Source organism: Macrobrachium nipponense, chromosome 1 (genome assembly GCF_015104395.2).
Source record: "Macrobrachium nipponense isolate FS-2020 chromosome 1, ASM1510439v2, whole genome shotgun sequence".
Lineage (NCBI taxonomy): Eukaryota > Metazoa > Arthropoda > Malacostraca > Decapoda > Palaemonidae > Macrobrachium > Macrobrachium nipponense.
In genome coordinates, this window is record NC_087200.1 from 169488853 (window position 1) to 169514885 (window position 26033).

Sequence of the window (26033 nt, forward strand, 5' to 3'; positions counted from 1 at the left end):
AGGAACCCCCACCGATCTGGCGTGCCTTCGGCAGTTTCTGATGAAAATCCCCAGACTGCCAAAGTGCGTGCACGTGCACGAATCCTGAAGGATTGCTTCTCGTCCTCCGAGGCGTCCTCCCCGCGCAAGGGTTGGAGCTCTCGGAAGGACTCGTGCCCTCTAAGAAGCTTTAGAGAAGAGGACGCTTCACGTCCTCTCTCTCGTCAGGAGGGAACGTCAGATCCGCCCCATAACGCCTCTAGGCCTGGACCTCTGTCGAACTCCCAGGACCAGGGAGAGGGCATGTCGAAAGCCGAAGGAGGGTTACGGGGAACCCACATCGATCTGGCGTCCCTTCGGTAGGACCTGTTGACGCTTTACAAGGGCTGCGGAAGATCGTGCACGTGCACGAATCTCGAAGGATTGCTTCTCGTCCTCCGAGGCGTCCTCCCCGTGCAGGGGTGGAGCTCTTGGAAGGACTCGCGCCCTCTAAATAGAAGCTTTATAGAAGAGGACGCTTCACGTCCCCTCTCTCTCGTTATGCGTTTCAGTGAGAAGTAAGAAGGCGAACATCGCCTGATCACGTGTACGTCTTTCCACCGAGAAATATGAAAAAGAAGGCAGTTTCTCTTGCTTGTTTTGACGCCTGTCAGGAGCGTGACGCTTTTCTGCATGCTTCTTTTGACGCTCGGCTTGAATGGGATGCTCGGATGGACGCCAGGTGCGCGCGGGTGCATGCCAAGCGCGCGCCAGTGGACGCCGAGCGCGCGCCAGGACGCCGAGCGTCCTCGCCAGTGGATGCCGAGCGCGCGCCAGCGCACGCCAGGTTTGTCTCCTGGCTGAACATTTCTGTTGAACTCTTCAAGCTCTTGTTTAAGATTTGAGCCTCAAGAATGTGAAGTAAGCAGTGCTTCGGAGGAAGCTTAAAGTGAACAGACAACTTCGTTTTCGAAACCCAGCAAGACCTCGGGTTTCGTGAATTCAAGAGGTCTCTGTCAATATTATATTGCTTTTCGCAAAGGTGGATGGAGTTAAGGAAAGCTCAAGGGAAGATCTCATTTTCTCTACCGCAGTCAAGACTTTGCGATAAGGCAGTTACGGGTTATGTAAAGGCTCGACGACCGACGTCCTGCACGTCAGGACTCTCAGCAACGTTCAGTAGGATTCTTGCAAAGGCACTCATCAAAAGGACGCTCTTCAGGAAAGCGCAAGACAGGACTTCCTTTGCCATACTGCCAATAAATTTTAAGCTTTAGCAGGCATTAGTTGTGATACGGGAGAGGAAGCTGGTTGGAGAGTTTCTTCCTCTTCCCAGGATAATTTTGCAAGCTTTTTAGCCCATCTGAAAGGGTTTTTCAGATGATAGATTTTGTTAGTTTCTAGTCGGGTCTACGCTGCCGAATTGAACATCGTCGTTCTACCTGCCGTAAGCCCAGTCTCTTAACAGGATTCTTGCCCCTTCCTCGTTTGGGACGGGAATCGGAAAAATAAAATGCTCGACTTCCTGGATTACGTTTTGTCAATTCAGTGACTTTCCCCCATTGACAATATACTATCGTTTTGTCAAGTAAGTGGGTATCCCCTCATATACACAATATCTCTTTGTCCCGTAAATGGGTTAGTTCTCATTGACAAACATCTCATTAACTTGATATTGCGTAAGCGAATAAGCTCTTATTGACAAGATTCGGAAGAGCTCTCATTCGTCATTCGCAGACTCGTACAAGAAATAGACTTGTAGACTACGTCAATGAACGCTTATGTCCAATAACATAAGAAGCTTGAGCTGTCTGCTTCGATTCTCTAAGTTTTGTTCATGAAACTTGCCTGTCAGATATGTATGTAGCTGTATTTCCAAATTCAGCTATATATATGTCTGCCAGGTAAGTATGAACAAACTTTATTGTGATATAATATCATATTTTGCCTTGCATTATTTTACTACTGGTTGGTTCAAGTCATATACGCTTGCTGTAGTTACCTCATCGGATGGCAACCGAGAGGTCTATTGTCTATTATTTTAAGGACATTTAATCGTTACTCCCTGCAGCCTTCCAGGAGTTTCCGATTTATCTTTTACCGTTGTATGGTAGTGTTCTGACGACACAAACGCATCTATATATTTAGCGTTTTCTGTTTCGCTTAAATATACCAGCTTGAGAGTCTCTTTCTGCTCAAAAAATAACGGACCTATTTCTTCGTAGAATAGGGTAGCTGGCAACCCAGACATAAAGTTAAGAGACGACGTTCGTAAGCTGCTGGCTGCTGCTGTGTCTGTCCTCCAGTCCAACCGAGCCAGTAACAGATCGTGCGCTGTCATGTGCAGTAGGTTACGTCTCTCTCCTGCGGGATTGACTGACTAACCGTATCTCTGTGCTGGCGGTTACGTCTCTCCTGCGGGATTGACTGACTAACTGTATCTCTGTCCTACAATCACGGACTTTAGCCTAAGATTGAGGGGATTTCTTACGTGAATGAATAAACGTTGCATTCGTTTTGCCTTACTATGTTCAACAGAGTTATCTCTTAATCCTTTCGGTGCTCGTTACCGCACGGTATAGAACTACGAGTCTACCGCAACATTTTATATGCTCTCCTGCTTAGGCAAAGCGCAGCCTTATTAGGGAAGTAAGCATACTCGGGGAGGGAATGGATGAGCTTGCTGGGGACCATTTCCTTCCTGAAGAAGTTTGTTTCCCCGAATAAACTGCAATTCAGACCTCCACAGTTTTTTCCTACCGGGAAACTGAAATATTATTCAAGATCTAGGAATGATTCTGAACATCTCTCAGTGCGTCTATCACCTGAGGTGATAGAAAGAAGGTGCCGGACATCTGGATAGGGTTTCAGATGTCCTGGATCTTAATCTGAAAGAAGTAAAAGCAATTCGGTCGTCCCTCCAGTCCTCGAAACGAGTTTTTGGAACCAGTGGTCTATATCAACTCTGATATTCCACAGCTCTCTCATATCTTAAGAAGTATCTTCTCTCGGTCCCTGTTCGAGTTTACGAGAAGAGCCTATTATAACAACAGGCGTAGAATGTAACGATCCTCTAGAGGTTCGTTACAGGATTGCAAAAGTCCGTACGAATCGTCTCGATCGACGGCAGCAACTATTGACTTCTGAGTGGAATCTTTCTTTAGAAGTAAGTTGAGAGTTGTGGAGACTTTAGGGACGCCCTTTCATTCTTCTCTTCGATATGTTAAGTACGAAGAGGCTTCTTCTTCTCTGCTCCCTTATTCTCGATCCGGGATCAGTACCATTAAACGCCATCCTATGATATTGAACGGGGATGGATGTTTAGTCTATTTTCCCTTTTTTCAATCGCTTAGGAAATGTAATAAGAGGATTTATGACGTCACAGGGAGCGACAATGACGCTGATCGCCCCATGTTGGCCTTCAGGATCCTGGATTCACAGAGGTCACATCCTTCCTAGTTCACGTTCCAAGGACCTTTTCCGAGAGAGTCGGTCTACTCTAACTCGAAAGGTACCTATAACCTCTCCTCTCTGAGTCTGACTACGTTCAGACTATCGAGATGTTGACAGGAATAAGATTACCGTCTTCCATTTCCATCTGAAGAATGGGATAAGCTGACAGTCACAACTATTAAAGAATACACAAATATGTTGTTGACGGCCTTTGGGCTCAGAGATTTGCATCTGTCAAACAACAAAGCCCTTCACGATCTTTGAGTTCTGTGGAATCTCGAAACTCGCTCACCATCTACTTTTTGTCTCGCCTGTTTTCTCGGAGTCAGACACTCGTGCGAGATCAGGCGACATATAGTAGCCCTGAGTTTCTTGTTGACGAAGTCGGTTGCGTTTATACACCCCGATGATCGTGTAACAGACCAGGTTGGACTGTCAGGCATTCTTCCTTTCGGGATCTGAATCGCCACCCTTTTTGCTCCTCGCTCCTTTCTCCTGGCACCAGAAGCTCAAGTCAAGGAGTTGATTCGCTGACGACGTTGGGGTGCGCGTTGATACACCCCCCCAAGGTTTGCTTAGATTGAATCGCCCAGGCAGTCCAGACACTCATCCTTCAGCAAAGAATAGTGCCTTATGGTCTTCAGGGTACAGCCTTGCTGTCCTTGATTCGTCTGACTGGTCAACTGGTCGGTCACCTGACTTTAGTACAGACGGACTGACTGTGCATTCCTAGATCGAAGCTTTCAATATGGAACTTAGACGTAGTCTGAAGTTCTTGATGTCAAAGCATTCGAACCTCTCCTACCTGTTTACTTCTTGCATGTGATCAGGAAGGCCTTCTTCTAACCACCCTAGATACGACAAAGAGGGTTAGTGAGATTTTAAGCCATCGTCACAAGTTTTGGCTTTAGAGAACACAAGGCGGTGTGCTCTCTAAGCCTTCCGTTGTGGCCTAAGATTGGAAACCCGTTTTGTCCTTGGGCCAGGAGCTTGGAAGCAAGGATGGCACAAGTTAGTGGGCAGGAGCCAGAGAGAGTCCTGTGCCCTGTTGGGTCTCTCAAGTTTTATCTACATAAAACTCAAGAAAGTCGAAGTCATTCGGGCAATCTGCAGTGTTCGAAAAAAAGACCAGACTTGCCCATATCGAAGAACACCCTGGCTTTAGTGTTAAGAAGTTCTTTCAAAAATGCTCCTTCATTGTGTTTGCACAAAAATTTGAAATCTTTTTATCTGAATGCTCACGAGGTGAGGGTGCGGCCTCGGAAGCATTTCAACAGAGCATGGCACTCAGCAACATCCTGAGTACCATGTTTTAGCGAAGCAACTCTGTGTTCACTTCACACTCCCTGCGAGATGTGAAGATGGCATATGAGATCTGCCTGCTTGCTAGGGCCATACGTGTCTGCAGACACAATCTTGGGGCAAGAAGTACCACTCATCCTATCCTGTAGAAAATGGTTAGGAAGAGCTCTTAATTTAGTTGTTGAGTCGCCGACAACGGCGACTTCTTAACTCTTAAGCCTTAGTTAACACACCTTAACTTTGGCTAGGTTGGTCAGGTGGTGATATATATATTTATATATACATATTTATTTTACTTCTTAGCCCTCATGGTATGGTCAATATGGTCTAGTCACATTGTGGTCACGCCCCCGTTGACAGATCATCTGGAGTGCACCAGCTTTATAGGTCTCTACCTCGCTGGCAACTCTAGTAAAGCAGAAGCAGACTTGGATTGGGACAGTAATCACGAAGTCAGCTATGCTAACAGGTGGAACCAAGATGTAAATCATCTGCATGCATTTGTTTCCCAAAATCCTTCTATTCTGTCTCTTCCCACCTCCAACGGTGGGATTCAGCTATATATATATCTGACAGGTAAGTTTCATGAACAAAATGATATTGTTATGATACAATAAAGTTTGTTCATACTTACCTGGCAGATATATATAATCAAGTACCCACCCACCTCCCCTCAGGGGACAGTGGAAATAAAAATTATGAATAGAAAATGGGAATGGTTCCTGATACCCGCCTCCCAGCGGCGGGAATGGGTACTAACCACCTGGCCGACCACTGCGTGTGTCTGAAGTTTTTTAAATTCTGTCGGACTTCAGAAAATACAGCTATATATATATCTGCCAGGTAAGTATGAACAAACTTTATTGTATCATAACAATATCATTTTATAACTGCCTACTTTAGTTCCAACACCAAATATGTCTTCAACTATCACCTTAAACTAAATTCAAGACAGTTTCAAAGTTATTTTGCAACATTAGCCTTAAAGATATATGTAGTATACGTACTACTGTACATATGTAGCCTACTAGCCTATGGATCACAGCTAGAAGCTTACATACACATGTGCTATTACCTACTCACGTGGACCTCTTTTCTTTTACAAGGAAAGAGAGGGAGAGAGGTAAGAGAAATATCAAAATTATGAAATCATATGGGTACTCATCAATGATCTATGTAGATAAAGATGGTGACAATTTTGCAGTGCAATCGGATGAATAAAAAAGATAATGCTACCAGCAACATGCAGCAAAACATCCTTTCCCTTCTTCACAGCCCAAGTTAATATATTACACGCAATAACCTTCATCTGACATTTAGGCTTCTTTCCCATAAGAGTAAAAGAATCAGGGCTTTTGGATGCCACATAATTAACTTATTTATATGGGTACAATTTAAAGAACGCTGCAAACACCACACTTCAGTACAACCGCTGCAAACACCACACTTCAGTACAACATAAACAAAACTTAGACAAACTTGGGTAGGCCAGTGTTGTCAAATGGGAATGGCAATTTCTCGCTAGATTTTGCTCCATAAAGTGCTAAAAAATTCACATCATACAGAACAATGCCACCTAGCCAATTTCAACCGATTGCTCTCTGCTTAGATCCAAACATGTTTCTAACATGCACAGTTACATCATTCCTAATAATTCGAAAACTATTCTGTTCAATTCCTGAAAATGTGCAAGATTTTGTTCTTTTTTCTTACATGATGTATCAAACATAGTAGAGTAAAAGAAATATTCAACTTAACATTACCTACAAAGATTTGATGTCAAATATATATGCTAGATGTATTTAAAAAAATGCAAGTTTTCCTGCCAGATGCTAGATTGAAAATTTTCTTGCTTGCTAATTACTTCAAGAAAATTAAAGCTAGCATTAAAAATGCAAAATTGGTAACACTGGACTCAACAGATCCGTCCGAGCATGGTACTACTACACAGCTGTACATTAGTTATGTGAAGATGGTGTTAGTAGTACAAATGATAGTTATTGTATCATTAAAAATATCAAAATAATCGAAGTCACAAAACCAATTCTATGTCATGTTTTTCCTAAATGTGTAACCTAAAAGGAAAACATTATTTTGTTTGTTTCATCGCTGCCACAAACCCCTAACAATGCAGTGTACATATGATCATTCTAAACTATTATTTACTACCAAAATAACTATGATATTTTGTATTGAAAATGAATGTCGCTTATATTCCAAACATTATTACTACCATGACTAGTACTATTAAAATTTTGAAAGATAATCTTGCTGTGAACGCTACCATAATTTGATTTTCATGTACGTACATTTTGTCAGCTGACTAGCCTCGCATAGATAAATGTTGATTGTACTGATATGGAATTACTCCACAAATAGCGTATTTATTGTGAAGATATGACGATAATGTACAAAGTAAAAAATGGTTTTACATATTTTGTTTACACTTCGTTGCCAATCGCAAACAACAATACGATAATCTACGACAATTATCGTTTGCATGACTGCAGTGTTCGGAGAAGTTATTTACATATAAGGTGCTCCCCCCCTATTTGCAGGGAATGCATACCAGACACCCCCCCCCCATGAACAGTTGGAACCCCTATAAAAACCAGGCATTTGTGGATATTTCTCATAGAAAAAACCACTAATATGTGAATTTTCCACGAATAATGCGGGGAAACATTCCCGAGAAGAATCTACGAATGTGTAAGTCTGCGAATCCGGAGAATGCGAATACGGGGGTCCACTGTATTACCAAAATAATAATGAAGTTCAAATTAATTTTAGCCTTAATATTATTACTACCATAATTACACTACTACTATTAAAATTTCTACCAGGTTATCGAACAATAAAGGTCGCTCTGAACGCAACCTTATGCGTACAACTACATTTTAGTAATTTTATATGGCTTAGCTTACCAATGAACGTCATTCATATACCTTGAATAGGCTATTTATTATGAAGATATCCCTATAATATATAAGGTGGGAATGGTATTATGTATTACCTTTATTGTCAGTTAATATAATATGAGTCTTTTCATGTATGTTGGTGGTTATTGGACCGCGGCCAAGACTTAGCCTACCGATAAACATCGCATACACAACACGAACAAACCTGCGATGCTGTGATTCAAACCAGCAATATAGCACGAGAAGCGGTCTAAGAAAAAACCAGTGGATAACTGATTCTGCGGTTGCTGATCTGCGACTAAGCGATGCCCCACAGTAAACTTTTCTTAGAATCTGCACATTATTAGCAGTGACTTTCATAGTCTAAATTTGGAATTTCATAATTATCACTATTAGTTTCTTTGTCATTTATTTTTATTGAAGAGCGTAGTGAAATGAAAAAATAATGAATAAATTTCAGCTATCACGGGGCATTTGATGTCTCTGTTAAAACGTAAACATAGCACAACACCATCTATTGAGGAAAGTGAACACTAAACTGTTCGCTAATGAGATAAGCATTTTCTAGCATTGATAAAGATTTACGCTCGCACTTCTTACCTCTAGTATCCTCTGATCTCATGGGTGACATATCGAATACGTATGTAAGAACACAGTTGTATAAAAAATTATCAAAATGTATCACATATAGTAAGTCTTTCAAGCATACTAACAGTAAGGAATTTGTGCATGGCAAATGTCTCATTGTTTTGATTAAAAGGATTGACTAAGTAGAGACTTCTCAAGTGGAATATTTAAAAAAATATATTTATTTTCAAGTTAATATAAGAAACATATTTGACTTCATACATTTTATTTTCATTACTAAGAATTCACACATTTTCTTTTCATTACTAAGAATTATTTTCACTAAAACAAAGGAGATATGGTATAATTTTTGCTGTCTTGAAGTTGTAAACAAACGTGGTGCCACCCGTTCGGCTGCGCAACAAACTAATGGCGGCTGAATCAAGCCAACCAGTGAAGTTCCCAGAACATAGAATGCTGAATTTAAGAGGTTCAACTGTATAGCTTTTCTTTATAAGGTATATTAAAGCCTTATTTATTGTTTAGATTATAGGCTAGATTATTGGCACTGAATAGCCTTTCTCTTAGCCACCATTGGCAATGTTTTTATTTTTATTTTGTGGTTTTTTCTCTTTCTCTCTCTCTTCATGTTGTTGTCATAACTCTGAATTGTTGTAAAACAAGTACGTCGTTAAATGAGGAGTACCTGTATTCATTTCATTATTCATTTATATTTATTTCTCATTCTTTTCCGTATGTAAAACTGTTTATCCCTGTAAAATGTATTTTTTGTTAATATTTTTGGGGGTGTCGGGGAACGCATTAATAGTAAGTTATATTATTCCATATGGGAATTATTGCTTTGGTTTTCATGTTTCGAATATCGTAGGAGGTTCTGGAATGGATTACCTATGTACAAAAACTGAGGTACCACTGTATGAGATATTCAGAAGTATGATAGTGTTGACAATTTGTATATAGTACACATCTGCTTAGAAAACACTCAGACTGTATCCACGGGATGGAAAATGAAATTTTGAAGCTCGGCACCAGCCTTGTAGGAACTAAACATAAGATACTCTCATTTTGGAACAAACTACCAGTTAAGGTCATGAATACATAGCACAACTACCTATCATTTCAAGAATAGATATGATTTACACCCATATGAGATTGTTTTCTTCTACAAGGTGTGCCCCATTGTGGACTGATAAGTTTAAGGCTCCTCAGTCCATGTAACTCCATGTATAAGGGTGGTCTGCTGTGTTTATGTGTAGGAGTTAGTACTTCAGAGCAGCAAATTTACTAATACACTTAGGTTATCAGTAATTTTATTTTGCATCATAGGTCCTGTGTGTCGTAAAAGGCGACTAAAAGGACAGCTGCTGCCTTGCAATCCTACTTTTTTAGTAAAAAGCTAGCCCTACCGCCAATAATGGTCGAAACTGCTGCCTTGCAGTCTTACTCTTTAGTAAAAGGCTGGGCCCACTGCCAATAATTGTGGAAACTGCTGCCTTGGAGGTGGACTTCTTAGTTAAAGGCGAGCCCCACCACCAATAACTGTGGTTGATGACAGCAAGGGCATGCGGTCATAAAAACCCCTTTGCCAAACAATAAACCATGCCTGATATTTTAAGCAATATGAATGCGGCTAGAGCGTCCTCTGTAAGTGACGCATGTCAGAATCCCCCTTCTGGCGTGATAAATGGGCGAAGGGTATCTCAGGGGTCACAACTGTGGCTGAAGAAGTTAGCAAAAGAGTGGAAGATAACGGGCATGTGGAATAGTGGTACTCTAACAGTAAGACTGAGGGAGATAGTAGATGTGATGGAGGGGAAGAGGATAGATTTCTTGTATGTGCTGGAGATGGTAGACAGGGAGTGGAACTAGAGAGAATGGAAATTGGTATGAGCTGTATTACAGTGGGTCACGAGAGGGAAGAAATGGAGTTGGAATTATAGTAAGTAACAACTGGGATGAACGAGTGATAGAAGTAAAGAGAGTAAATGATACGCTTTTTCCAATTATAATAGGGGACAAAGTAGTAAATATAATTATAATATCAGTATACGCTCCTCAGATGGGGTGCCAAGAGCAAGAGAAAGAATTATGTAGAGAAGAGTTTGAGGTTGTCATTAGAACAGTGAGAAGAGAAGAGACTATTAATAGAAGCTGATATGAATGGCAGGGTGGGAATGAGAAGAGATGGGTAGAAGGAGGTACTTTGAGGCCATGGGTTTGGAATTAGAAATGAAGATGGAGATTATATTTTGGAGATGGCTCAGAGTTTTGAACTGGCATGTATGAAAACATGGTTTCAGAAGTTGGATAAGTATTTGATAACTTACGAAAGTGGAGGAGTGGAATGCCAAATAGATTACATCATGGTTAGAGGAGCCGACAAAAGCAATGTGATGAACTGCAAAGTGATCTTGGGAGAAGTGTGTATTAAACAGCATAGGTTGGTGGTGATGGATTTTAAAATGAGAGGTAGGAAACCAAAAAAAGCGAAAGAGATCTAGAACTAAGATTTGGGTCCTTAAATGAGAAAAGGGAGGTAACTTAGGAGGATTGTGTGAGATAGGTGCTTGAAAAGGGGGAATGCAGAATATGGACACGGTAACAGAGTGGAAAATATCTGGGCAGACAAGAGAGAAATGTGTGGGGGAAGCAGAGGAAGGAACTGGTGGGAAGAACCAGCTGATATGGAGTGTCGAGAGGAGAAAAGTGGTGGTGGAATGGAGAGGTGCAAGAATCAATTAAAAGACAATCAAAAGCATTCAAGGACTGAAAAGTAAGGCATGCACAGGGTGCAGAGGAATGGTACAGAGAAGAGGAAAGAGATGGGAGAAGGAGGGTAGGTATGGCTATTGGAAGGGTGGCAGAGCAGTTGAATGAAAGGCTATGAACAAGGGAAGGAGAAAATGATATCTATAAGATTTCAAACTTAAGGAAAAGGCAGAGATAGGATTTGGGTAAATTGCATGTCATCGAGGACGGAGATGGAAATATATTGTAAAGGGATGAAGACATTAAAAAGAGATGGAGAGAGTATTATGCAACTTTGAATAGTACTGAAAATGAGAGAGAGGAGATGGGGGAAGCAGAGAGGGTAGAGGGACCAGTGAGGGAGATACAGGATAGAGAAGTGAAGAGAACATTAAGTAAAATGAACAATGGTAAAGCACCAAGCCCATCGAAGTTCCAGATTGAAATGATCAAATTATTAGGTACAGAGGGAGAGAGATGGATGCTGGATTTATTAAAAGCTATGTGGGAAGAGGAAGACATGCCAAGGACAAAAGTAATAACAGCAGTTGGAGAAACAGAATACTTTGAAGTTAGTTTTAGGTTACACCAAGGGTTAAGCAGTAAGCCCATTTTTGTTTGTGCTGGTCATGAAGAGATTAGGAATGAAGAGCTGTGGGAGTTGTTGTATGGTGGTGATCTGCTGATTACTGCCAAAAATGAGGAAGATTACAGAGGGGTGGCTTAAAGGTGAATGTGAATAAAGAAGAGGTTTTGGTGAGCGGTAGGGAAGATAGAGGCAGAATAGTAATACAAATAAGAAAAGGCTTGATTAAAACAGGTGGAAAAGTTTAAATACTTGGGACCTACTTTAATTAAGCCAAGAGAGAGGATGTGATGCTGAAGTTGACAATAGGATAAAAGCTGCTTTGGGGAAGTGGAGAGAGGTAGATGGAGTAGTATACAATAAGAGAATGCCAATCAAGCTAAAAGTCAAGATCTATTGCATAGTGATAAGACCAGTGTTAATGTACGGATCGGAAACGTGCTGTAAGGAGAAAAGAGGAAGTAAAGCTTGAGAGAACAGAGATGAGAATGCTGAAGTGTATTATGGGAATATCGCTGCTTGAGAGATTGGAAAATGATGAAATAAGAAGGGCAGGCTTAATAAAGATTACAGAAGTAATAAGAGTCACGATTGAGATGGTATGGGCATATTTAGGATGGATGACAAGGAGGGAGTGAAGAGGGCTTGAGAGGTAGAGGAAGAAGATTGAGAGGGAAACAGAGAATTAGTTGGCAAGATAAAATGAAGGAAGATATAGAGAGATGAGGTTTGGTGGAGGTTGATGCCTTTGATAGAAGGCAGTGGAGAAGGCGGATCAAGCAACCAACCCCTTAATGTAGGGATAATGGTAGGAAAGGAAGAAGAGTATAAAGAACTCCTCTATGTTTCACCCCATAAAGGGACAACCTGTTTTGTAATGTGAATGATGATGATTTTCAGTAGTCTAATGATAAAATGTATCACCTTGACATTGAATGCTTTGAAATATAAAAGTGCAAGAATTTCATGAAGCACCAATGGTATCGTAAACTGTCATCAGTGGTTTTGTTGCACTAAGGTCAAAGTAAGAGCAGGAAAAATACTGTTGCTTTTATTTTTTCAGTGAGGCTGCATTTTTGTTTAATTGCTCATACTTCAGCCTTGAGTGAGTAGTGTTATTAACCCCCTTAAAGAGTAGTAGTTTCCTAAACTGGGGTCTGGGGGGACCCCAGGAGAAGGCACTATGAAAAAATTAATATTTTTGTAATTTCAGAAAAAGTTTATACACAATTTTACACTATTGAATTTAAAGCAATACAAAATGTTGAAAATATTTTATATACTATTCACTAATACCTACTTTGTGCGGGAATATGCAAATATTAAATGTACTACATTGTACTGGTATCCCAGTACAGACAGTCCCCGGTTATCAGGGGAGGTTCCGTTCCCGGGGGTGTGCCGATAAGTGAAAACCGCCATTAACCAAAACTCAGTGATATATGGTGCTGATAACCGGTTATTGGCGCCATAAACATCCTTATGGCACTGATAACTGGAACTCATCCTGTTATGGCGCTATAAATCACCGATTTTATGGCGCTAGACAAGCACCATAAAACTGGATCGCTGATAACCGAGTCTGCCGATAACCGGAAACTGCCCATAATGGTAACTTTTGATTGGCTGGGGTCCACAGCTGGGACTCAATATATCTGGAGTCCTTGGTATGGTATGGTCAAGTTGGGAATCACTGCCTTAAAGGACCTATTTTTCAAACAAAGATTCCAATTATTTGATTTAATTAAATTGAAAATATAAGTTGTTTAGACACTAGACTTCTTATTTCAACAATAAATTATGATTATTTTATGTAAAATAGTGATTTTTAAAAACTCAATTTGAAACTTTTTTAAGGTCATTAACGAGTTATCCTCTACAAATTATACCTATTTTGTCTATCACAAGATATCTCGTATGCTTAGTTTTAGTAATTTTGAAAAAGGCATTGATTAAAAAAAGAAAATAGAAAAGAAGAAATAAAAAAAACAGGTTCTTAGAGTCACCACTGTAGAGCTAGTAATGATGCATACCTGGTGTAAAAAAATTTATACATGTATATATATACGTATACTCAACATTTCACAAAATGGTCAAGAGAAAACATCATTGCAATAAATTAGTAATATAACATATAAACAGTAAAAGATGACAAATTTGTAAAACAACCAAACTTACCAAAAAAAACAGGAGAGAAGGACATATAAAACAAACGATTGAACTCTCAAGATTGCCGGTTACTCGACGTATCATAGAATAGTCGAAGTGATTAGCTAAAAAAAGATACGACGGCATCATGATATATCAATAACATAACATATAAACAGTTTAAGATCACAAATAAAATAACCAAACTTACCTAGAAACAGATTAAATGAAGAAAACAAACAAACAAACAAATGAGCGGGATGACTATTGAAATGCTACTAATGACACATACTAGTCGATGCAAAAAAAAAAACTAAAAAGTCATTATTCTCAATAACTGTTGACTTCCATCAGCAAGCACCACTACCAAAAGTATTAAATAACATGAGATATCTTGATAAACCTTAAAACAACACTGTGGATCACGAGACATCTCGTACTAGTCCTATACACGTATTAGCATTTAACTTTTTTATGAGATATCCCATTGTAAATCCAAAATTTAAAGATCACTGATCTCAAGATATCTTAGGTTTGTTTAGTAAAGGGCTAAATGTAGTGAATAGAAATTATTGATCCATTGTGAAAATAGGATGTTCAGTACTAGATAACAGAATTTTTCCTGGGCATCTTCTTGAAGATTTGTATTTTTTTACCAATATTAAAAGAAATATAGGGATACAATTCAGATACAGTACTTTTATCATTTTGTTGGTCTGTGCTTTCATATGTTGATTGTGGTACTGTACATGGTTTTTGTGAGGTATCTTTTTGTGGTTACTGTTCTTTTGAACATCTTACATAGGCGTTAAACTACTCTATATGCTATATAAAAGAGGGCTATACAGTAGTACCTCGAGATACGAAATTAATCCGTTCCAAGGCGCCCTTCGTATCATGAGGTTTTCGTATCTTGGACCACATTTTACATGTAAAATGGCTAATCCGTTCCAAGCCCTCCAAAAACACCCCATTAAATTTCATAATAAAGCTAAATTGACCTATAAACAATGAAATACTACAACAATTTGGACCATTCAGTACCTAAATTAAGACTAAAAATGCAAAACCTGTAAATAAAGTGTATATTAGTGTACAAGAAATATTATTACTGTAACGTAAAATGTGGAAGCTTACCTTTTGAGTGAGGCTACGTACATACGTAACTATCCAAGGAAGATTGCTTCTGCCTATGTACTTTTTCACAATGTTCCTGTGTGAGCCTTTTCAGGGGGTGTCTTCTACAAATGATTGCACTTTATGAAAAGCGGCTTTAATTTCTTCCGTTTTTTTTTATGTAATATGTACGTACGTACACTTTAAAAAATATACGTGCGTACTACAACGTAACTATCCAAGGAAGATTGCTTCTGCCTACGTACTTTTTCACAATGTTCCTGTGTGAGCCTTTTTGGGGGGTGTCTTCTACAAATGATTGCACTTTATGAAAAGCTGCTTTAATTCCTGCCGTTTTTTTCTTCTTTTTTTGATTTTTAACTTTTTTTTACTTTTTTACTTTATGTAGTTATTTTTTTTTTTTTTTTTTTTTTTTTTTTTTTTTTACAGAATTTCAACTTTCTTTTTTTGCACCTCATGACTCTGTTGGCCCTGGTATCCATCAAAACCCTGTTCAACCAAATGCTCTCTCTGCAACTGATTTGGGTACTGAATGTTCGGCTGCTGACCTTCAACATAAACTGAAGTGCCTTGATTATACGTACACTACATACTGGTATGCATGTTGTAAGTGATTGGTCTACACCCTCTGTTCAGCAGGGAGTGGAGATTCTGCCAACCTTGCAAAGTTTCCAGTTATCCCATGAGAGAGACCTTGATCACTTATCCCATGTGAGAGATCTCGGTCACTTTTTTTTTTTAAATATTAGTATTACGTACACATTGACGATCCCGAAAAACCGGCAATACCGCACAGTGCGTACTATAACAATGCTGGTACCAAGTGGCCGAGCCACGCCACCACGTGTACATAGTAGATGCATGATGGGAGGGATGCTGGCCAATAGGAGAGAAGGATTTCATGGCCGCACTAGCATCAGGAACCAATGGGAGAGCAGGAGGATGGTGGCGAGTCTACTAGTATACTAAGATGGCGGCGCGCAGCGCGATTTTCAAAATTGTTATCTGGGCGAATCTCGGACTTTCAGAAATCTTTTGTATCTTGAAAACTTTTCGTATGTAGAGCCGTTAAATTTTTTGTATTGGCTTTCGTATCTCGAGTTTTTCATAAGTTGAGCCTTTCGTATCTCGAGGTACCACTGTAATTAATAATATAATTATTATACCATTAGGCAGTCCCTGGTTTACGACGGGGGTTCCATTCTTGAGACGCGTTGTAACCCGAAAATCGTCGTAAGCCGAAACATCACAAAAATCCTAAGAAAACCTTACTTTTAATGCTTTGGGGGCATTCAAAACTACGTAAACTGCATTCTTATTGCATTTTGCATCAAAAACCTTCAAATATTGATTATTTTGCATTTTTGGTGTCATAATTCTTCTGCCAGATGAGCGTTGTAGGCATCGTAACCCTGGAATAATTTCTGATGAATATAATTGAAAAGCGCCTTAACCTCGGAACGTCGTAAGCCGAACCCGTCGTAACCCGGGGACTGCCTATAATGTGATGTGCTGTGACTTTTTAAGAATGTGCAGACTTATCATTTTTAACTTCCCATGGAGACAGAGTCCGAGCGACACCTTAAGAAAGCTAATAAATCTTTTCTGGGATGGTGTGACACTAAAATGCTTACTTAGCAGGTCAATGTTCGTTCTGTGGGTATGTGAGTTTGAGAGGCTATTGTTCAAGGTGCCTTTGGAAACTGGCTGTGACCAGTTACTTGGGGCGTTGACGAAGAGTGTAAATTCATGTGTACGTGTACGAACTATGTCCATTCTTAATGGCATGGTTTAGCCAAGAACTAGGGAGACAGCTACGGGAGAAAAGGCAGAATGCTGGGATAGCTCTGTGAAACTTATATTTGTTTCTGTGTGTGATGTTCCAGGCTGCAATGGGTAAGAATCATTATGATTTAGCCAAAGGGATGGCTTGTTTCTGTTTTGACATTTTGTAAAGATGTTCCATTTCATTTAATCTTTTGACTTTGTCTTTACAATTGTGTGTGCTCACTAGTGTGTTCTCCTGGCTTTTAAACAGGCTGTTCTAGTGAGAGGAATGAGTGTCCTAGTGAGGGGCCTGAGTGTCCTAGTGAGGGGCCTGAGTGTCCTAGTGGAGGGAACTATAATATTTTGGAGAAGAGATAATTGGTGTGACTAATTACTGATTAAGACATTTAAATACCGGGTGGTTGTCTGTGAGACTTGAACTATTATTATTCTGTTAATTACCCTGTAAAAACCTGAATTATTCAGTTAGTACTTTACTTTGAATAAATGTCTATTTTTGTAGTTCTGACTCTGATTTGGTGACCTTAGATAATGGAGAGAGAGAGAGAGAGAGAGAGAGAGAGAGAGAGAGAGAGAGAGAGAGAGAGAGGAAGGCTATGCCAGTGATCGCCTTGAGAGAGGGGGGAGGGACTGAGTGTTACCAGTTTGCCTAACGCTCTGGCTAAACGCATACCAAATATTAAAATAGCGGGGGGGGGGAGACGCTCCTCCTTGTTAATATATATGTATTCATTATCTTTATCACCATGTACAAAACAAAATGAAAAATTAATATGTATGAGGCTTTATTTCATAAATTGTACATTTTTATTAATTTTCCACATATTTTGAAATTGTGTTTTACCCAGTCTTTTCTTTGCTTTCAGGGGATCCTGTCAGCAGTATGCTGTTACAGCACATGAATGAAATTGTTCCTGTTCTCCATCAGTTTGGAAGCAAAGCTTCCTTGCATCGTGTTAATTGCTTTGATTGGCCAAAACTTTGTGATGGCTTAGGAATTGCTGGCTATCCAGAGCTAAGAATTTACCCTAGAAAAGAAGCAAATGTTACCTATAATGGACATATTCATAGTGAAAGCTTGATGAAAACAATTTTGCTGTAAGAACAAATAGATTCATTCTTTTTAATTTTTTTTGTTACCATGATATTCAGAGGAGTATCTCAATACTGCACTATGATATTCATAGGAGTATCTCAATACTGTTCCCTGCTTACATTCATCAACATTATCACCATCATCATTATTAATGTTTCTGCTTCAGTTTCCTTTTTTTAGGTTATATGTGAAATGAGCCATCCCCTGAGGCAAAACACCCACATCTGTCCCTTTCTTTTTCCTTACATAATTTATCTCCTCCCTTTATTGGTGTTGTGTCTATTCACATTTGTATATCACTTATGACACCTGTCAACTTGCTTGTCTATTGATTTTGACAAACACATCCACAAGACACTCTCTGTTCATTAGGATGTCAAGACTCCAAACTCTTTTGTTGAGTTTCTAAAATAATTCTTATAGGTAGAAGCAATTACGCATTGTTCATACACAAACAAACCTGAGGTCTTAACAATAGGATAATTTTCTAGTGCCTAGCTGGATCTGGTTAAATCGCAGATGAAAAGCAAGGAATCTTGTGAGATCTGGCAACGCATGCGTATATCGGGTGAAAACTGGTCAAGGACCTCGCAATCACGCCACCGCTTCAGTCTTTTTCTTAAGTGCCTGAGTGAGAGTCACGGTTGCCCTCTCTCAGCCTTTTACCTGTTTCATTGCCTGTTTTCACTTGTGATTCTGTGTGTGTGTGCTTGTGTTGTGGCTTCTTCTGCTCCCTCTCAGCCTCGCCAACGTATGTGCCCGGGAACTCAAGGTTTCCCGTGTTCTCATTTCCTGGCTTCTTCAGTGACAAACCCACACTCCACATGCAGTAGGTTTCGTTCTTATGTTTGTACCATAACGAATCCCTGTCCAGAATGTTGTGCATGGCCTAGAGCACAGTGGAAGTTATTTTATAGTAAGAGGGAGCATCGTTGAGTTTCTACCCTTCCTTCGTGGGAGGTATTTTCATCTCCTCTCCCTGATGCTTTGTCTCTTGCCGCATTCACAACCCATGCTAGTGTCGTTGTGCCTTTGTCTACTTCCTTTTTTTTCCATTTATTCATCATTGGAAGTATCGGGAGGCCCTCAGGCTGGTTTATTATTATGTAATGTCACCCCCTCTTCCTCAGGAGTTTACTTCCTGCGAGGGAGGAGGCTTTTTCATCAGTTTCCTTTGTTTCAGATTCGGAGGCGTCCAAAATGGCGGTGCTCTGGGGGGGGTCACTTGGGGTACGTGGTTCACCCTCCTTGGAGGGTTTGCTGACGCACTTCATGGATGCTCGCCTCCCCCCCTCAGGCTACCCAAGCACTCCCCCCTCCTCCTGGCCCCGTCTTCGTTGGTAGCTGGGGTCAGCCATATTGTATTGCTCCGCCATTGACGCTTGCTGCTTCTTCGAGTCAGTGCCGCTGGTGACATCATGGGGTCATCCATTTTGTATCTCTCCGCCAGTTGCTCCTGCTTCCTCATCAGGTTGAGGGGAAGCTGTGACATCAGCACCGCTAGTGACATCACTTCCATCGATGACGTCACTCCCAGTTCCCTCTGCTGTGCTGCCTCGCTCTGCTGTGTCGTCATCGTTTGCTCCCGTGACGTCATCCAGTATGCTCCATCTCCCTTCCATGTCGTTGGGGCCCTTTCTTGCTGGTCTGTCTGAGGCTTTATGTCAGGCTGTTTGTAAGAGATTGGACTCTGTTTTGGAAGATAGGTTTGCTGCCATGTCAGCTGGGAAGACTGGGAACAAACGTGTTGCATTGCCCCCCCCCTCCCTCCTGCTAAGAGAATGTGTAAGGAGTCAGTGCTGTCATCCTCTCCTTCTCCCTCATCTCTGCCATGTTGGTGTATCAAGCATTGGAAGGTTAAGGGCTTTGCCTTTTCTTCATCTACGAGTGAGGAGCGGCAGGCCCGTGTTCTTGGGAGTGTTAAGTGTTCCTGAGAGTGTTAGTGTTTCATCCCCTATGCAATCTGCAGTGACTGCTTCATCCTCTGCATCGAGTTGTGAGTGTGTTGCAGCCTTGCACGTTCGTGCACATGTTGCTGATTCTTCCGCTTCTTTGGCACCAGGGCCTATTTGTCTCCGTAAGGATCTCAAGGCACCTGTGAAGAGATCGAAATTTGTGAACACAGAAATAGTGCAGCCAGAGTGTTCGTCTCCCCCTCCCCTTGATGCTGGCCGGGGTTCGACTCCAAGGAATTCTCGTTCTTTGTCAAGTGTTTGAGACGCCTCTCCTTCGCATGTACGTGTGTCCGCCTTGCACATGGCCACGTATGCGAGTCAACTATTGGGAGTGTGCATAGTGATTTTCCTAGTGTTGTGGTTGGTTCATTGCAGGAGTTGGCGCTTGGCTCCAGCCCAGACAGATCGGCTTGCGTTTTGGGCTGTTTGGCTGCTGGCTCTTCTGTTGGTTTACACGAGGATAAGCTTGCATCTTCTTCTCGTCGTTGGTCTCCATTGCTGGAGCAGGAGGAGGGAGACATGCAAGAATTTTTGTCTTCCTTTACCGAAGTTGTTGATCTCATTCGTGGGCTCACTCCTTCCTGCTTGGAAGCCTTGCTGGGGGCTATGCAAGATCCCAATTCGTCGTTTCAGCTTCCCTTATCAGGGCATATCCAATGGTCTTGCATAAGTTGCTTCTCCCTCCACTCACGAGGCATAGGAAGTATTATACTATGAACTTTGCCTACTCGATATCTCGTCATCTTAACCCGGACATCATTCATCTGAAGCTAGGGTTAACTTTGGAGCAGGTGAGGTCGGTGGCACCATCCTTGTCTCCGCAGGATGCCTCAGCTTTGGAGCCTACGGCAGCCTCCATGTTACAGACGGTGTCTTGGTTGGACTTTTGGTCGACGGTCATTACCAAGATAGCTTCTGACAGGTCTCCAGAGGGGTTGGCGAGTGCTTCTTCTCTTGCCAGTTTGTTGCAGTCTGGGGGCAAGGCGTTCTCATATCTCGCACACCTCAGCGTCAATTTGTGGGCTAATTTTCTCCTGATCAGGAGAGACACAGCTTTGTCCAGGGTAGCAAGATCGGTTGACCCTGAATCCTCGGACTGAGCTGGAGAATGCGATAGACCGACGTCAGGCTGACACGAAGGACAGGTTAATGCACCAGGCTGTGTCAAAGTTCAACAGCGGTCACGGAGATCATCGCCTGGTAGGCCATCTAGGAGTTCGGTTTTGGCAGGGCCTTCCCATTTGTCCCAGTCTAGGTCAGAAGACCAATGTCCCTTTCGCTCCTGCTCTTATAGGTCAAGAAGGGGCTCCAGGGGCAGAAATAAGGGGGGTCGTCGATTGGTTAGACGCCCCTCCCTCTCCTTTGCCACAGTGGGGGGGTGCCTGGTGGGCCAGTGGGCCAAGTGGCAGAGTTATGGGGCAGAGAAGTGGGTAGTTGATGTCCTTCGGGTGGGGTATCTACTGCCATTCGACTTCTCTCTCCTGCTCTCAGACAAGCCTCTGCTCAGGTGGGTGTATCCCCCAGATTCTCTGAAGTTCTTGGTTCTCCGGTAGGAAGTGTAGATGCTGGACAAGGATGCAATAGAGGTAGTGATGTGTCCATCTCCGGGGTTTTGCAGTCGCATCCTTGGTGCCCAAGGCGTCAGAGTGTTGGAGGCCTGTGATTGACGTATCCACCTTTAATCATTTCATAAGGAAGACAAAATTCAAGATGGAGACCCTGTGATCAGTGTTGGCAGCTGACTTCATGCTGTCGATAGATTTAAAGAACGTATATTTCCAGATCCCTATTCATCCGTTGTCCAGGAAGTTCCTTTGCTTCTCTCTTGGAGACAAGGTCTTCGAGTTCAAAGTCCTGTGCTTTGGGTTGACCACAGCCCCTCAGGTGTTCACAAGGGTCTTCTCTCTCGTCTCAAGTTGGGCCTATGCTCAGAGGATCCATTTGCTGAGGTACCTCAACAATTGGTTGGTCTTGACAGGTTTCAGAGAGAAGCTGCCGCAGGACAGAGATTGTCTGCTTCGGTTTTGTCTGGAACTAGGCATCATGGTTAACCAAGAGAAGTCAAACCTCATACCCAGTCAAAGGATTCTCTATCTGGGCATGGTCATCGATACGGCAGTCTCAAGTGGTGGCGCGCGACTTCCTATCGCAACTACATCAGTCAGCTTGTCAGTGACAGGTTCTTCTGGGAATTTTGTCTTCTCTGGAGAAGCTGGTCCTCATGGGCGACTTCATTTTTGGTCTCTGCAATGGAGACAGGGAATTCTGGTCTCCGGCGGGGGACTCGCCCCTAATAAGGGTTCCTCTGTCCCTTGAAGTGAGAGAAGACCTTCTTTTGTGGTTGGATGACCGGAATCTCTTGAAGGGTATTCCTCTGCTTTCTCTTCCCCCGGACTTCCTTCTGTTTTCAGATGCCTCCCTCGCAGGTTGGGGTGCTTATTTAGGCGGCCTCATTACTTCGGACGTTTGGAGTTTGGAGGACAAACAGCAGCATATTGACATCTTGGAGTTAAAGGCAGCCTTTCTGGGTCTGAAGGAATTTCGGGAGAAAGTAGAGGGTCATTCTGTTTTTCTCATGTCCTACAGCACTGCAGTGGTCGCTTATGTGAACAAGCAGGTCGGCCTAAAGAGCAGTGGAAGTCGTTTTATAGCAAGAGAGAACATCGGAGGGTTTCAACTCTTCCTTCATGGGAAGGTTTTTCGCCTCTTCCCGATGCTTCATCTCCTGCATTATTCAACCCCCATAGTAGCGTTGTTCCTGTCTCCTTCCTTTTCTTCCATTGATTCGTCGCTGGAAGTATTGGGAGGCCACCAGGCTGATATTTGTAATGTCGCTCCTTCTTCTTCGGGAGTGAATGTGATTCCCGGGAAGGGGAAGGCTTTTTCATCATTCTCATTTATTCCAGAGTCGGCGGCGTCCAAGATGGTGGCGATTTGGAAGACACTCAGGCTAGGGGGTCCCCCATCCTTGGAGGGGTTGCTAGCGCAATCTATGGAGGCTCATTACCCCCCCTCCTCAAGCTGGCCAGACCATCCCTCCTCCTCCCGGCCTCGTCTTTGTGGGTAGCCAAGGTCAGCCATCTTGTATTGCTTCGCCAGTGACTTCTGCCACTTCTTCGAGTCGGAGGGACGCCGTGGCGTCAGCCCCGTTGATGATGTCACGGGATATGTCTTTGTGTATTCCTCTGCCAATGGTGTCTGATTCCCCTTCACACTGAGGGGTAGCCGTGACGTCACCATCACTTGTGACGTCACTCCCAGTCTTCTCTTCTGCTCTGCCTCTCTCAGCCGTGACGTCATCCCTGCCACCCAGTTCGCTACATCTCCCTTCCATGTCATCGGAGCCTTCTCTGGCATATCAGTCTGAGGTTATATGCCAGGCAGTGCTTCAGAGGTTGGACTCTGTTTTGGATTTCAAGTTGGCTGCCTTATCGGTTGGGAGGACTGGTAGGAAACGTGTTACTTCGTCCCCGCCTCTTGCGAAGAGATCGCATAAGAAACCAGTGCTGTCTTCCTCTTCCTCTTCCCCCCTCTACGCCACGTCGGAGTATCAAGCGTCGGAAGGCTAAGGACTTTGCCCTTTCTTCACCTACGAGGGAGGAACAACGCGGACGTGTTCTAGAGTGTTGGTGTTTCGGGGAGTGTTAGTGTACTTTCCCTTGTGCAATCTGCAGTGGCTCTTTGTCCTCTGGATCGAATCGCGGGCGTGTTGCAACCTCCCCCATCCGTGCACATTGTGAGCGTGTTGCAACCTCCCCTGTCCATGCACATCGCAAGCGTGTTGCAACCGCCCTTGTTGGTGCACATGATGCAAGTCCTCCTTCTTCTCCAAGGCCTATTCGTCGCCTTAAGGATCTCAAGGCGCCTGTCAAGAGGTCGAAGGTAGTGAGCACTGAGTTGGTGCAGCAGGAGTGTTTGCCTGCCTCTCTCACTGGTGCTTCCAAGAGTTCGACTCTCAGGGATTCTCCTTCGATCTCGAGTGTTTGGGATTCCTCTCCATCTCACGTTCGTACGTCTTTCACGCCCATGTCTATTCACGGACATGTTAATAGGTCATCTGTTGGAGGAGTACGTAGTAAAGTTCCTAGTGTTATAGTGGGTTCGTCTCGGAAGCCGAAGCGTGGAAGCCGATGCGTGGACCCAGCCCAGACAGGTTAGTTGGGGTTTCAGGCTGTTTGGCTGCTAACCCTTCCATTAATTTTAGTGGGGAAGGTGCCTTAGAGGAGCCTACACATCCTTCTCATCGTCGGTTTCCATTGCCAGAGCAGGAGGAGGGAGACACGCAAGAGTTTTTGTCTTCCTTTTCGGAAGTTGTTGATCTCATTCGTGAGTTTAACAATTTGGAAGTGGGACTCAGGCTCGGTCGTCTTACACTCCTTCTTGCTTGGAAGCCTTGGTGGGAGCTACATAGGATCCCAAATCATCTCTTCAGCTTCCTTTGTCAGGGTATGTTCAGTCGGTCTTGCATAAGGTTAACGCTTCACTCTAGGGGTTCTACCAAGCTACTACCCCCGCCTCTCATGAGACATAGGAAGTACTATGCTACGAGCTCTGCATTTTTGATGTCGCGCCATCTTAACCCAGACATCATTTGCCTGAAGCCGGGATTGACTTTGGAGCATTGGGATCTACGGCGGCCTCCATGTTGCAGACGGTTTCTTGGCTGAACTTCTGGTCTGTGGTCATTGCCAAGATAGCTTCTGACCGGTCCCCGGAAGGGTTGGTGAGTGCATCCTCACTTGCCAGTTTGCTGCAGTCCGGGGGCAAGGCGTTTTCATATATGGCTCACCTCAGTGCTAATTTATGGGCTAACCTTCTTCCAATTACAAGAGATGCGGCTTTGTCTAGGATGGAGAGATCACTTGACAAGGAGTCTTTGCTGGCATTGAGGAACAGAGATCTGTTGGAGTCCCAATATTTATTTCCTCGGACAGAGCTTGAGAATGCGATAGACCGGCGCTGGGCTGACACCAAAGACAGACTTGTGCATCAGGCCGTGTCTAAGTCGGAGTCTCGTCCTCAGAGACGTCCGGCTCCTCCTCCTCCCCCGGTCCAGCAGCAGTCAAGGAGATCGTCGCCTGGTAGGCCATCGAGGATCTCAAATTTGGCAGGGCCTTCCCGTTCGACACAGCCTAAGTCTGAAGATCATTGCCCCTTTCGCTCTCGTTCCTTTAAGCCAAGAGGGGGCCCAAGGGGCAGAAGTAAAGGGGGTCGTCGGTAGGTTAGGCGCCTCTCCCTCTCCTGCGCCATGGGTAGGGGTTGCCTGGCTGACCATTGGGCCAAGTGCCAGAGTTATGGGGCGGAGAAGTGGGTGGTAGATGTCCTTCGGGTGGAATACCTGCTTCCATTCAACTTCTCTCCTCCTCTGTCAGACAAGCTGCAGCTCAGGAAGGCATATCCTCAGGATTCTCTGAAGTTCTTGGCTCTTCGGGAGGAAGTGCAGAAAATGCTGGACAAGGATGTGATAGAGGGAGTGATGCGTCTGTCCCAGGGGTTTTATGGTCACATCTTCTTGGTATCCAAGGCATTGGGAGGATGGAGGCCTGTGATCGACTTATTCACCTTGAATCACTTCATCAGGAATACACGGTTCAAGATGGAGACCCTGTGCTCGGTGTTGGCAGCCTTGAGGGAAGGCAACTTCATGCTGTTCATCCCACGTCCAGGAAGTTCCTTCGCTTCTCTCTTGGGGACAAGGTCTTCGAGTTCAAAGTCGTATGCTTCGGGTTAACAACAGCCCCTCAAGTGTTCACAAGGGTCTTCTCTCTCTTGTCAAGTTGGGCCCATGCTCAGGGTATCCGTTTGCTGAGTACCTTAACGATTGGTTAGTCTTGGCAGTTTCCAGGGAAAAGCTGCTGCAGGACAGGGATCGTCAACTTCGGTTCTGTCTCGAACTGGGCATATTAGTCAACCAGGAAAAGTCGAACCTCGTACCCAGTCAAAGGATTCTCTACCTGGGCATGGTCATCGATACGACACTGGCAAAAGTTTTCCCATCGGATCAAAGATTGGAGAAGTTGCGGGTGGCAGTGCGCAACTTCCTGTCGGAGTAACATCAGTCAGCTCATCAGTGGCAGGTTCTTCTGGGAGTGTTGTCTTCCCTGGAGAAGCTGGTCCCTCATGGGCGTCTTCATCTTCGGTCTCTGCAATGAAGACTGGGAGAATTCTGGTCTCCGGCAGGGGGCTCACCCCTGTCAATGGTTCCTCTGTCTCTGGAAGTGAGAGAAGACCTTCGTTGGTGGTTGGATGACCAGAATCTTTTGAAGGGTGTCCCTCTGCATTCTCTTCCACTGGACTTCCTTCTATTCTCAGACGCCTCCCTCTCAGGTTGGGGGGCTCATTTAGATGGCCTCATT

At 43.2% G+C, this 26033-nt stretch overlaps 1 protein-coding gene across 3 annotated transcripts in view; it reads left to right on the forward strand.

Moving 5' to 3' along the window:
- The window catches only part of LOC135219814 (thioredoxin domain-containing protein 16-like), a 439137-nt gene that overhangs the window by 235867 nt on the left and 177237 nt on the right, over window positions 1-26033 (forward strand). For all 3 annotated transcript variants that reach the window (XM_064256898.1, XM_064256899.1, XM_064256900.1), the window contains exon 13: window positions 17493-17724. In XM_064256898.1, the coding sequence (XP_064112968.1) occupies window positions 17493-17724 (232 nt within the window). The remainder of the gene's footprint in view (window positions 1-17492; window positions 17725-26033) is intronic.